At 38.4% G+C, this 15,105-nt stretch overlaps 1 protein-coding gene across 1 annotated transcript in view; it reads right to left on the reverse strand.

The window, feature by feature from the left end:
* The window catches only part of CRISPLD1 (cysteine rich secretory protein LCCL domain containing 1), a 95,089-nt gene that overhangs the window by 27,047 nt on the left and 52,937 nt on the right, over nucleotides 1-15,105 (reverse strand). The window contains exons 10-12 of the mRNA XM_063451312.1: nucleotides 14,610-14,740; nucleotides 12,370-12,413; nucleotides 8,386-8,458 (exon numbers count right to left, since the gene is read on the reverse strand). Coding sequence (XP_063307382.1) covers nucleotides 8,386-8,458; nucleotides 12,370-12,413; nucleotides 14,610-14,740 — 248 coding nt within the window. The remainder of the gene's footprint in view (nucleotides 1-8,385; nucleotides 8,459-12,369; nucleotides 12,414-14,609; nucleotides 14,741-15,105) is intronic.

Here is a 15,105-nt window from a genome sequence, read left to right on the forward strand (position 1 = left end):
CCTGGGACTTTAATATCCAGAAAAAGGTAGTGATGGCAGCACTCACGGTCTCAAATAAAATTCTTCTTTATTTGGCAAGGTTAAAACATCAACGTTTCAGTCCCCACATGGGACTTTCATCAGGATCAATACAGTACATGAAATGAAATTCAAAATATATAGGAAGTACAATTAGGAAAAAACTATTAAGGAAATAAACTCATCCCAGGTGACGTGCATGACCGACGGCATCTAACCAAACTCTGTGCGCATGTGCGACCAAAGAACCACCTCCGGAAGTGACGTGCCCCTGGATATGGTGAGAACCCAGGCTCCCAAATTGGACTGACAGGCATCTAATGTTATTGTCATCCAATGTATGTGTCCCAGAAGAAATCCCCAAAAAAGGGTTGCAGTCTTCCAGCCACCTAGATAGTTCTTTCATTACCTTGGAGGATATGAGGATCTTTTGTTTCAGATCTTCGTTTGTGAATTGTGAAAAGAAAACCAATTAAGGTATCCTCATGCGCCCATGAGGGCCCATTGTGCCCATCTCATAAGTCCTATCTTTGATGATAGACTCCCCAGAAAGGTCATGAACTGATTTGAGAGATAAAAAGTGGATAATTTTATTGTTGAAGTGTGACCCATTTCCAGAGACAGGAACACAATAGATCTTTTTGTGTCAAACTTCACCCCCAGCTTGGTCATCACCTGAGAAGCTGACTCTTCTTGAAGTTTTAAACTTTTGGAGAAGATGAAGTACTCCATTTTTGTGAGAAAGAAGAAGACTCTTGTTGCTCGAAAGAACTAGAATATCATCTAGCTAATGGTAGATAGAAATGCCTTTTAGCTGAAAGAACCTAATTACAGATACCAGGATTTTTTAAAAGGTTCTGGAAGCCATGTTGAGACCAAAGGGAAGGGCCCAGAATAGGGAATGCTGATTTTCCACTGCAAACTTTTGGTGAGGTAGGGCAATCGGGACATGAAAGAATTAATCTCAAAGGTCTATTGAAATCCTCCAGTTCCCTGGAGAAATTACTTTAACAAAGGAATTGATATAGAACCCATCTTGAATCTTCCTACAAATAATAGCTCATTGAGCTTTTGAAGATCAAAGATTGTCCTCCATTCTCCCGATGGCTTTAGCAGAAAGAGTAATCTGACCATTTCTCTTTGGGGAAATAGGCAGATTACTCTTTCTGCTAGGTGGGAGTAAGTAAAGGCATGAATTGTTCTTGCCTTCTCTGGGTTTTGAGGAATATGGGTAGGCAGATATCATGGATGAGGAATAGTGGTGAATTCTAGGAAACAGACGTGACAAAGAATTTTCAAAACCCACTTGTCTAAAATAAACTAAAATTTAGTCAAACCCCTACCCCCAAGGACTGGGTTGACAACCTATCAGAAATGCTTGGTTTGTTTGGAGGATCCTCCTCTGCCACAATTGCATCTTGAAGAGAAGAGGCTTCCCTTCCATGTCTGTGTTTTGAAGAATTCTCTACCAGGTCTGTAATGTAATGAAATCTTTGTCTCAAAAGGGCAATGAGTAAAGGACTGCTTGGGATGTTTGTCTTGGGGAAGAAAGGCTTTACAAACTTAAACTGCTCTCTTTATACAAGCATCTAGATGTTTTTCGAAGAGCATATCACTTTAAAATGGAAGGGCACAAAAGATGTTCTTTGAAGAAGAATCCGCCATCCAATTTCGTAGCCAGAGAGCGCATTTTAAAGCTTCGGGGTGAACCATGCTTCTTTAGATGGACCAAACTAGATCTATAGAAACCTCAATTGAAAAATCAATTGTTAATCTGAATTTGTTAAAGGAGTTCAGATGTCTGGCCCTATTGACCCCACTTGAGATATCTTCCTCTCGTCGTCCAGCCACTGTTTATGGCTCTGGATATTGATGTCATAGCCACAGCTGGATGGAGCCTGCAGCCAGTGGCAATATTGACTTTAGACAGATTGGAGTCTATGCGTTTATTCATAGGATTTCGTAAAGACCCAGTATTATCCACCAAGCTTGAAAGGGTAAAGCTTGGAAAATCGACCCAGAATAGAGACCCTTTATTTGGTCTTCCTTCACTCCTCTTTAATCAAATCTTCAATGGCTTTATAAAGAGGGAAAGTGGGATTTCGCTTCTTCAAGTCTGCAAAGTGCAGGTTCTTCATCCATCTTATCCCTGTGTCATGGACCGCTTCAATCAAAGCTTCTATTTGTTGTTGTTCATGAAGATAGGAGAGGAATGAGGATCTTCATCTTGAGATGAAAATTCATCCTCTTTCAAGACTGGCGGCATTTCTTCATCTGAGCTATGTTCTGAATTCCCTTGAGGGCTGAAGAATCTGAACCTTTTCTTTCCTTTTTCTGTCTTTTGAAGACCCTGTAAAACTGCTTCACAGATATAGGAGAGGACATCTGGATCAGGTTCTGTAGGACCAGCCGTGGTTTAAGACAGGCCATACAAAGGCTCTTTATAGGCAATACTATGCCACCACAGGTTTACACAAGGGGGTCTTTTCCTTCTTTTTATATAAGGATCTGTGAGTAGAACTGGGAATCCAAGAGTCAGCTAGGAGGTATGCACTTTTAATTTTTTTTTTTTTTTTTTAAAGGATGATAAAATGTACCGCGGCTTAAAGAGAATCTTGCTTCTTTATGAGAATGTCCATGGTCCTCTATTCCTCCACAATAGCCAACTTAAATGGGAAAGCCAAGATACCCCAGAACTCTATTACATTCTGAACAGGAATTATAACCTCAGGGGGAGCTGGCACGTCCAGCGGTTACCTACAGGGTCACTGCAGCGTAACTCCCCGGTCGTTAAGGGGAGAATCCTCTAGGGGGTCACCCTTGGTGAGGCGTTGTTTCCTGAGGCTTCCATGGGGAGAGATACAGAAATCCCAATGGGTTGGGGTAATCTTAGACCCAAGTGAGCCACAAAAGAAAAAAGAGAAAAGAGAAGGTGCAAAACATTCTGTGTCCAAGGGAAGTGGACAGGAAATGAAGGGGAGGGAGTCTCACTTTTATTGTTTAATTAGGAGGTGCTCCTGTCCAATTTAGGAGTTGGAGGGACTATACCCATCTGTAGAGCAACCATTGATATATAAAATACTTCTATCCAATATAGCCATTTAGAGATTCATCACTAATGATCACAAACTTTATGAGAAACTGGACGCTATGGAGGCTACATTCAATGACAGAGGTAACAATAACAAAATGCTACAGACAGAAAGAAACAGAGCAAAAACTCTCTACATTTATTAGAGTGCCAGGAGCACCCTGGTTCTCTTCCAAAGTAATCTGCCAAACAATTAAAAAATAATTTGACAATTTATCTGGGTCCCCCAAGTGCCCATGCTACATCTGGTCTTTTTCTGCAGGCGTGTCCGTGGACATGGAACGGACGCAGGATCCAAGTAAGTTATCAAACCATTCCAAAACAGCGAGGTCGCTCAAGGTACCATAACCACTATACAAGGCTGTAGTGGTTTTGGTGCTTTGAGTTTTCATTATTGTCAAATGCTTTTCTATGCATGTCAAGAAAATTAGTAAGCAATGTTTTAGTAAATCGCCTCAATACAGTTTCAAAATATACTGGTATCTCTGATATAAGTCTTGATAAAGATTATAAATAACACTTTAAATACATCTCATTGGAAAAGACCAGGATCATAATATTTACTAATATGCGGAGCATCGTACTGCATGCTGTGAGTATAATTGTCATAAGGCCTAAAATGCACACAGTAGCCTTATTACAGCAAACCTAAAACTACAAAACAAAATTAAAATTACATCATCTGGATTAAACAATTTAAAAGCACATTTTACATGTACTGTTTGTTATTCAGATAATGACTGTACTAATTTCAGTCTTAATCATAATAGTAATTAAAAGTAATCAACAACAAAAAAAAGGTATTCACAATTACAACATGGAAATTCATAGTTCATTATTTCCTCAGGCAACTGACAGAAATCATTGAAATTAGTTTCACAATTGCTTTTATACTATGTAATTAAAAAAAGACTTCTCAGAATTTAAAGACACCTTTCAAAATAAAGCAGAGTCTTTTCCCAAACGAATAGACCACAAGCAGAGATCATAAAAAGGTTCAATTTAGTATAAGGAAAACACTGGAAATTTTGACTGAAAGAAGGACGTATAAAATCCACCTGACAATACAGAAGAGTTCACAAAATAAAAATAAACAGAAGAAGGTGAATAAGTGAAGGCACTGCAAAAATTGCTTAAGGAATAAAATTCTGCCAAGAAAATTGTTTCTATCTGGATGTAGGGGTTTGCTATCTGCACGAAGAAATGGTAATATGATCAAAATATATCACATGGAGGTAAGCCTGTGAAAAGTTTAATCACATGAAACACACACACATTTAGACAAGAATAAGGTTTCATAAATAAATATATACAAAAATCACTAAAACACAATCAAAGTAATTGTTTAAAGGGGTAGTCTAAGCAACATAACTGCAAATGATGACATAAATCTATGGGTTATCACAGTTTTTTTGTTTTTCAAACTATTTGAGAGTGGTTTTACCAAAAACAAGGCATCTCAAAGATCTAGACACCACTCTCCTTTAATCGAGATGATGATGTGGAGAGCTCCTATTTTTGTGAAATCAGCTGTTAAACTGTTTGACTTAAAAATGGGTGTTTAAATAAAAAATAATAATATAATATGTTACATCCTTTGTGTCCTCCAAACATCCTTGGTTAATTGATGAACTCCACAAAATGTGGGATGAATTCTGTCTCCCTCTCTTGTTCTTCCTCTCACTAAAATGTTCAATCTCTCCCTTTCCTCCAGCACATTTCCCTCACCCTTCAAGCATGCAAACATAACGCCTATTCTGAAAAGGCCCAACTTTGACCCCAACTCCCCATCCAACTACCGCCCTATATCACTACTGCCATTTGCCTCCAAGATCCTTGAGAGAGTTGTGTATGCGAGATTGACAACTTCCTCGAATCCAGCTCTCTGCTTGACCCGCTTCATTCTGGATTCCGCGCTCGTCACTCTGTTGAAACAACAATTTTATCGCTGCTAAATCTCACGGCCATTACTTTATCCTAATTCTCCTTGATCTTTCTGCTGCCTTTGACATGGTTGATCATCAACAACTTCTTCTCATTCTCTGTAATCTCTGTCTACAGGATACTGCTCTCTCCTTGTGCTCCTCCTACCTTTCCCAATGCTTTTTCTGTGTTTCTTTCTCTGGCTCTGCCTCTTCTTATCCCCAACCACTCTCTGTTGGCGTTCCCCAAGATTCTGTCCTTGGTACCCTACTATTCTCTATCTATACTGCCTCCATTGGTAAACTCAACAGCTCCTTTAGCTTCCATTTTCATTTACATGCAGATGACACACAAATCTACCCGTTCTCACGTGATCTCTCTCCGCCCATCTTGACTCATGTCTCTGACTGCCTCTCCGCGATTTCCAACTGGATGGACGCTCACTTCCTTAAACTCAGCCTGTCCATAACACAACTTCTGGTCTTTCCACCCTCAAGTGTTGCTACTCCAGTGTCTGTCTCCCTCCAAGTCAACGGCGCCACCATCACTTCTGCCTCACAGGCTCGCTGCTTAGGTGTTCTCTTTGACTTCGACCTCTCCTCCACCCCTTATGTCCAATTGATCACCAAATCCTGCCGCTTCCATCTCAAAAATATAGTTTGGATTCGCCCTTATTTAACACCAGGCGCAGCTACGGTGCTGGTCCATGCTGTTGCTCTTTCTCGCCTTGACTACTGCAATCCCCTGCTCAGTGGTCTTAAGTGTTCCCAGATTGCACCGCTGCAATCTGTAATGAATGCGGTGGTGAGGCTCATTTTCCTGTCTGCCTGGACCTCCCATGCCTCCCACCTCTCTCAGTCCCTACATTGGCTTCCAGTTAGATATAGGGCTCAATTTAAGATTGTTTGCTTACAAGTCCCTACATGATGCTGCTCCAACTTACCTATGCTCCCTAATACACAAATATGTCCCATCGAGGCCTGCGCTCTTCTGAAGATCTACACCTATCCTCTGTCCGTACTCCCACATCTGATGCTCACCTCCAAGAGTTCTCCATGGCTGCACCTCTGCTGTGGAACTCCCTTCCCTTCTCTGTTCGACTTTCACCCAGTCTCCACTCTTTAAAAAAATCTTTGAAAACACACTTCTTCAGGAAAGCGCTTCTCCTTTCCTCTCGCCTGACAACATAACACCATTCATCATGCTATCCTTCATCAAACTCACTCAGTCTCTGTGACTCTGTCCTCTGTCGTGGTTTTCCTCTTATCTCTCCCAAAGCTCATTCAGTGTCTCCTTTTCTAATGATATCTCCTCCCCTCGTCCTGTCTCGGTTGGAGTCCCTCTGCCCTTGGTCCCCTTCTATTTTCTCTTTATATTGCCTCTCTTGGTAAACTTATTACCTCATTTGGATTTCACTATCACCTGTACGTGGATGACACCCAGATATATCTCTCCTCCCCGGACCTCTCCTCTGCCTTCCTGCAACGTTTCACTGCTTGCTTTTCGTCCTCATGCTTTCTGAAACGCAATCTCTCTAAATCTGAGCTCCTAGTCTTTCCTCCTCCTAATACTGATCCCCTCTTTCACTCTCCCTTCAAGTTAGTGGCTTCCACATAAGTCTATCTTATGGGAAGTGTATTAGATTGGGTCTGCATGGAGGCGCTGAACACTCCCCATGGAGATGCTGATTGGTCGCGCAGCTTTTTGTCAAACATGCACAATAGCCTCCCAATGCTTTCCTATGGGAAAGGATTGGATTGGCTGAGATCATCAAGTTTGATGATCATAGCCAAACTGAAAACCCCATTAATGGGATTTCAAAATCAACAAGATAACGTCATTTGTTTTTTTACAGCTGTGCAACAGCAAACATTCACCATTTCAGTCCCATTACCAAACTTGTCTTAATATGTCAAGGTAGTTGGACTGAAACATTGGTTATATGCAAATGCAGCTATCCTTAAAATAATTTAGCTTTTTTTGTTTACTTTGACACTGGACATCCTCACGCTCATAGGGCTTCAGCTAGGCAACTTTTTTTATACTGTACTTTTCTAAATAAACCTAAGTTTCTATGAAAACTGAAGTCGTTGTTTTTTTGCAGCCCACATAAACCTGAACCTTGTTTATTTGGCCCGTGTTAGCTTTTGAGTTTGACATGCTTACTCTATAGTATCTTGTTAGATTATTGCCCCCTCCCCAAATAAAACAAGTAAAGCAATTCACTTACTTTTTCTCCACTGCTGCCCCACCTCTCTAAAATCAAGATTGATGTTCTCAGCAAAACCAATGCTTTCCCATAGGGAAGCATTGGTAGGTTAGTGTGCATGCGTAGCAATCAAATCAATGCTCAGCATTTGTGTGAATAACCAAGTCTGACTTGGCTAATCAGCAGAATTGTGTTAGCTATACAATCACAGCATTGTTATATTTATTAAACATCAATGTTTTTAGATTGCAGGGTTAAACCCTACAGCACTTAATTGAACAGTGAAGTTCATCCATATTAATTCCCACAGATGTGTGCAATATTGTCACTCGGATCCACCGGCTTTGAAAATGTTTTCCCAATCATCCTATTATCCTATTACTATTTTAATGAATTTAAATTCATTGGAAAACTGAAGATAAAGTATCCAACTTGCGATTAAAGCAGAGTTGTAGATTTTTTTTCAAGTTTGGCTAATTTTGTCTAAATTTTGACATTTGGATTTTAGTCTGCTACAATATGAATGTTTGGAAGTAGAACTCTTATTTTCTATTATTTTATAAACAGTATAACATTGGAAAGACATGTTTAAATGAAAGTTACAACTCCATTTGTATTAAATATTTTAATCAGCCTATTTTACTGTATCTGTCATTGGAATCCCACTGCATTCAAAGAAAATAAACAGCAAGGACCTTAAGGCAAAATATACATGTAAATAAATGGGCGAGAACACATTCCTATTATGTTAGATGGGGTTTTGGAGAAGTAGAATGTTTATTTTTGTACACATACAGTATTTTGTCATTTTCCTTCTTATTAAGTCAATAAGACATCTACTGGAATGCTTAACAAGTCACCTGTGGGATAAGATGTACATTTTAATTCAAACTGGAGAATTACGGTCACTGACACAACTGTCTGATATTAACTTTGACTGGTATCCTTATTCAGGGATAATAATAATAATAATAATAATAATAATAATAATAATAATAATAATATATAATAATACCTGTTAGTCTGAGGAACATAAAATTGGAAAGTACCAGTCCCATGAAAGTACACCCAATGTTTTGTACATTCAATTAATGCACAAGGTTTCCCTATAACAGAACATAAATACAAACAATAATTCACTCACCTTGGGCAATGTGATGTTGGTTCTTGAAAGGGACATAACTGTTCAACTGTTGTTTCACATGTCACAGCTTGAACTAACAGTAAGAGAAAATTCAGAATAAATCTTAAAATATGTATGATATGATATAACAGTCATATCTTTGTTGGGGCACTGTAAGTATTGTAACATACATGGAAACATAGCTAAGCATTACAAAACAAACTACAATGTACATTTCAGGTGTTAATTATTAAAACACTCTTCAATTCTACTCATATCGTCAACGATATGTATAATTTATATATATTGTAGTATGTCTGTTGTTGTTGAGATACATACAGTTGCAAGAAAAAGTATGTGAACCCTTTGGAATGATATGGATTTCAGCACAAATTGGTCATAAAATGTGATCTGATCATCATCTAAGTCACAACAACAGACAATCACAGTCTGCTTAAACTAATAACACACAAGAATGAAATGATGCCATGTTTTTATTGAACACACCATGTAAACATTCACAGTGTAGGTGGAAAAAGTATGTGAACCCTTGGATTTAATAGCTGGTTGAACCTCCTCTGGCAGCAATAACTTCAAGCAAACGTGTCCTGTAGTTGCAGATCAGATGTGCACAACGGTCAGGAGTAATTCTTGACCATTCCTCTTTACAGAACTGTTTCAGTTCAGCAATATTCTTGGGATGTCTGGTGTTAATCGCTTTCTTGAGGTCATGCCACAGCATCTCAATCGGGTTGAGGTTAGGACTCTGACTGGGCCACTTCAGAAGGTGTATTTTCTTCTGTTTAAGCCATTCTGTTGTTGATTTACTTCTATGCTTTGGGTCATTGTCCTGTTGCAACATCCATCTTCTGTTGAGCTTCAGCTGGTAGACAGATGGCCTTAAGTTCTCCTGCAAAATGTCTTGATAAACTTGGGAATTAATTTTTCCTTCGATGATCGCAATCCGTCCAGGCCCTGACGCAGCAAAGCAACCCCAAACCATGATGCCCCCACCACCATACTTCACAGTTGGGATGAGGTTTTGATGTTGGTGTGCTGTGCCTCTTTTTCTCCACACATAGTGTTGCGTGTTTTTTCCAAACAACTCAACTTTGGTTTCATCTGTCTACAGAATAGTTTGCCGGTACTGCTGTGGAACATCCAGGTGCTCTTGTGCAAACTGTAAACGTGCAGCAATGTTTTGTTTGGACAGCAGTGGTTTCCTCTGTGGTATCCTCCCATGAAATCCATTCTTGTTTAGTGTTTTACATACTGTAGATTCGCTAACAGGGATGTTAGCATTTGCCAGTGACTTCTGTAAGTCTTTAGCTGACACTCTAGGATTCTTCTTTACCTCATTGAGCAGTCTGCACTGTGCTCTTGCAGTCATCTTTACAGGACGGCCACTCCTAGGGAGAGTAGCAGCAGTGCTGAACTTTCTCCATTTATAGACAATTTGTCTTACCGTGGACTGATGAACAGCAAGGCTTTTGGAGATACTTTTATAACCCTTTCCAGCTTTATGCAAGTCAACAATTCTTAATCGTAGGTCTTCTTTTGTGCGAGGCATCATTCAAATCAGGCAATGCTTCTTGTGAAAAGTAAACCCAGAACTGGTGTGTGTTTTTTATAGGGCAGCTGTAACCAACACCCCCAATCTCATTTCATTGATTGGACTCCAGTTGTCTGACATCTCACTCCAATTAGCTCTTGGAGATGTCATTAGTCTAGGGGTTCACATACTTTTTCCACCTGCACTGTGAATGTTTACATGGTGTGTTCAATAAAACATGCCAACATTTCATTCTTTGTGTGTTATTAGTTTAAGCAGACTGTGATTGTCTATTGTTGTGATGATGATCAGATCACATTTTATGACCAATTTGTGCAGAAATCCATATCATGCCAAAGGGTTCACATACTTTTTCTTGCAACTGTATATATCTCAACAACAATACACCTACTACATAAAATTAAGTTGATACTAACTAACCTAATTTACTAGCAAAGGAACCTTGTATTAATCTATCTTCAAACTCCCCTTCCGTACTTTCCATTGCACATCATTTTTACTCAATACTCTCAGGGTGCCTAACAGCTAACACTACTCACTCTGTGCCACATGCATGTCCCAATACAGTAGAAGATGTAAAGGAAGAAAGAAGTGGAGAGAAATTAAAATATAATCAATCTAAGAAGGAGGCCCTGGCATAATCCCTCTTCTCTACATCTAAACATTGTGAGTTCTATATTTATTTACACATTTTGTCCTAAAAAGGACTGGCACACATGAACCAGGGCGAAAATCAGCTATGTCAGCCAAACAGTGGGTCTGTCCACACATTTCTGAAATGTGACTTCACTTTCTTGGGACTTGTTTCTGGTGTCAGCAGAAGTGTGATATCGCAGAACAAAGTCAGTACAGCAGGACATGGACCCAAGGTGAAGACCATCCCACTGAAATGGGATTACCCCACCACATTCACACTTGAATGGCACAACACCCTACGGCCATGTCATTCTCTTCTCTTGTCCTCTAGATTTTACTTTGTTAAAGGGACAATATATCTATATGGGTTAGTTTAAACAATATTGGTTCTCGTCCATGCCTGTCACAATCATATAATACAGTGGTTTCCAAACCAGTCCTCAAGCCACCCATACCATTCCAGGATTTAGGGGTTTCCTAGTTGTATCTAAGGAGTTTATAGAGGAAAACAAAAAAAACTGGGTAAACACTAAATTATAGCCTGGTAGGGGTGCCTTGAGGAATGATCTGGGAACCACTGATATAGCAGCAGAAACATTGCCATTTTGTACCACTTACATAACAATCCAATTCATTATGCCAGAGTGTTCTACTATTTTTTTCCACTGTTTTATAAATAGTCATGCTATTTATTTGTATTGCTCTAATAGACCTACTGTTATAGATCAGTGCATTGCTCCTTAAAGCACCCTGCTTTAGACTATCCCAAAATGTAGGATTGCTCAGTTGTGTTGATGGTTATTAAATATTGGCCTGAGAAGTAAAAGTGGCTGGTACTACCCGTATCATACTGTTACTTCTTATTACTAGAAGCAAGAGATTTAGCTTGAGGTTTTTTAGTGGATTTAAGACACCATTGAGAAGAATCATAACATTGTAAAGTGACATAGTGAGGCTGACAACAAATTAAACTAAAGCTTTCAGCCAGGAACTGAAAATGATGCAAGTTGTTTATCTCTCCAAGATGTCAGATGTAGTAAGACAAAAAAAAATGTTTACTGCTAAACTATAGCAGCAAGAACTGTAAGAAAATATATTGCAAATAAAAATAGTCATTTATTGAATTAGTAATTGTCTTTTTTTATTTAATTGTGTATTTAAATACTTCTAATATTTTCACATATGAGAGTTTTATACAATAAACCCAGAGGTAGCAACATACCTCCCAAAAGTCTGGTGAATGTAATTTTATCACTGACATGCTCTCAACTTGACTTTGCCATCAGTGTGCAGCAATATTTGGCATCCACTATGTTCGTTTTTGTTCAATACCAGCAGCCGTTGTGGGTTTCAATCTACAGGGGATCCACCAATCTCCTGGGATCATCCACAGATCTCAGAGTTGTTCTCTCGCGCTTGCAAGGGAATACAGCACTAAAGCGGCTCTGGGCACGAAGAGGATCTTCACTACAAAGACGGCAGCTGCCGTGAGGGAAAGCTTAAGATAAGAAAAATTTGCCTCCCCCTTCACTCTACGGTCAATTTGCCCACACTGGATCTGTCGCTTTTGGGGGGGGGGCTGCGAAATATGCCGAAAGTGACTTACAGATAGTAATTTACACAACCATAATGTAATTGAGAATGAGAACAATGTATCTTATTTACACAGGCTTATTTCTAAACACATTTGCTGTAGTTTAAAGAAACATCAATTGCCAGTTGTGTTTTAAACAGACTGCACATATTTGTCGTTACTGCTTCATATACTGTGTATAGCAATTTTAAAATATACTCACATAATACTTTGGAGATCGTAAAAGAATTTGCAGATTGATATTTTCTGTAGAAATAATAAAATATAAGATTATTGCACTAAAGGTAAATCACTATGTTCCACTTCAAGGCTTACTAAATATTTGCTAGAGTATAAGATTTTATGCACAAGAAAAGTCTTAGATGACTAATCTATGGAAATATTTTTAATAGCTTTATGAATGGAGATCATAATAGAATAGTTAAAAATTAAGTTTTTTCAAGAATTTTGATCTCTCAAACCAGTTTCTTCAACAATAGAACAAAACCAGTTTCTTCAACAATAGAACAATTGTAGAAAAGACCCATATATTGATGCATTTATTGGTAAGTCAGATTAATGCAAATGATAACCTTCATTTTTAAAACAGTGTATGCATTAGTGATTTAAATTAGCTTTCATAGAAGTTAAGTAAGGCGCAGTTATGGACAAGGCTGATTAAAACCTCTACCACTCAACGTGCCACAGCTTAGCCCTCCAGTCCCCAGATTCAGTTACTATGCTGACATTTGCTGTGCCAGATGCACTCAGCAATTCATTCACTTGGTCTCATCTCGATTCCATCTCCTAAATGTACACCTCTCATCTCAGACTAATCTTTGGAGACATATTTGTCTATTTTGATCTTCTGTCCACTATGACTTTAGACTCTAGGTCAGGGGTAGACAACTTTCTGAGATATTACCTGCACCACGTGCTACAGTGGGAAGGCAGCGGGAGATTAGAGAGGTCAATACCTGGTTGACGTTTTGATGTAGGAAGTAAGGGTTTTGGCACTGTGACGATTTTGCTTTTTCGGTACAATCTTTATAGCAGGGATGGATTGCACCTGAATGAAAGAATGATCTTTTCTGCTAGGGGAGAGGATGGCTAGAAGGTTGCAGGAGGCTTTAAACTAGGAATAAGAGTGGAGGATCAAAGAAGGATAAATGTGGTAGATAGTATAGAAAGGAGAGGGAATTAAGTCCATGAAGAGGAGATGGGGGGGAGTGGTAAGATATGAACAAGAAGGTATTAATTACATGTTGTTCAAGTAGTGTTCAATAAATAAATGGTAACTTTAAATGTCTGCATGCTAATGTAATTACCTTATGTGGGAAAATGGGGGAGCTAGAGATATTGGAATACAGCGAGCAGTATGACATAATTGGGGTTACTGAGACTTGGTGGGATGAAACACTTGATAGGGCTATTCATTGAAAAATATATACATTGTTTATAGAAAGGATAGAAAAACTAGAAAATGGGAACATGTATGTATTTATATTAAACCTGATTTGAAGTCAAGAGCATTGTGAAATTATGCTATTAAACTCCCCATGTTGTACACGTTAAAATGGGAATCCAAAAAAAAAATTATAAATCATATAAATAAATAAACAATGTGAGAGGAAAAACAAAATACCACACAAGACAATATGGATGTAGATGCCCAAATACTGCCTTGGTAATGATTTTAAAAGCTTCTAACGCCCTGCCAGAGGTCTGAATAATTGCAACATGTTCAAAGGAGTTATAGGGACCCTGATACTTCTAGGAAATCATATTGACATCTGTATGTTTGTTTGGTTTTTTTTTATATACCTTTTTGATTTGTTAACCCTCCCATTGCAGAAGTGTTTTTAAGTACTTGTTTACTAGCTGGATGCACTGCCAATGGGCAAATAGTATGGATTTCAACAGATTTGCCTGCAAAAAGCTGAAGAATGTATGTTGTGGATGCATGCTTCTAGGCAAGACCATTCAAAAATTCTGTTTCTGATAAACTGTATAGGATTTCCATATGAGATTTATGGATTTCAAAGCGGATATGCTCTTTTATTTGCAGACAACCAGATGTCTATAACATTTATCCTTAGCAACGTTCTGAATTGCTAATCCGGTGCCAAGGTTACACATGTCTGGCCTAATTTGTCTATTTACACTAATAGCATGACTGAGCATCTGCAATGTTGGTAGCAATTTGGCTTACGCCGCCCATAAAAGGCAATATCATCAACGAATTGCCACAATAGAATTCTTTCAAATCAGCCATCCTTGTGAATTTGCATGGAGAGTGGAATTATATATTCTAGTCCTAAAGAATAGTTACAGTAAATGTCCACGTCAGTACATACAGAATTGTTCTAGCTTTGGAATAATTTGCTTACGTTGTAACAACAAAATATAATTTATTGGTTATTTTTTTTAACAAATATGTTCTAAGGGCAACATTAATCTTACCCAATGGATTGGACCCCATTCCTATAGGATTTAATGAAATAATTTTTCCTTCCTTGCCTCGTCACATCAACCCATCCTCCTTCATTGTCTATTATACCTGAATGAATAGCAGCTTTGCAAATACTTGATTGCTGAAACAAACAAAGGGAAAAAGACTAAATTACAACTTCAGCTTATTTTATAGTAATATCTAAATCAAACTTAAACAGGTGTAACAAATGTGTTTCAATAGTCTATGGGCATGAACGTATGTAACATTAAATTATACCAGTAAACTTTGTTAAATTGTTTATTTATTGGTCTATGTCTCAATTTTTAATAATGTTTCTAAGATTTCTACTTTTTCATTTTGATACAATTAAGAATATGTACAAAATAATGAATAATGTTGTCCAGTGGCAATCCAGTTGGCATATTCATCCATTTACCTGTTCTGTGCTGTTGTAACCAACTGTGTTTTAAATACAATCCATCCATTTAAATCCCCATCTAATGG

The sequence above is a fragment of the Pelobates fuscus genome, chromosome 4 (assembly GCF_036172605.1).
Source record: "Pelobates fuscus isolate aPelFus1 chromosome 4, aPelFus1.pri, whole genome shotgun sequence".
Lineage (NCBI taxonomy): Eukaryota > Metazoa > Chordata > Amphibia > Anura > Pelobatidae > Pelobates > Pelobates fuscus.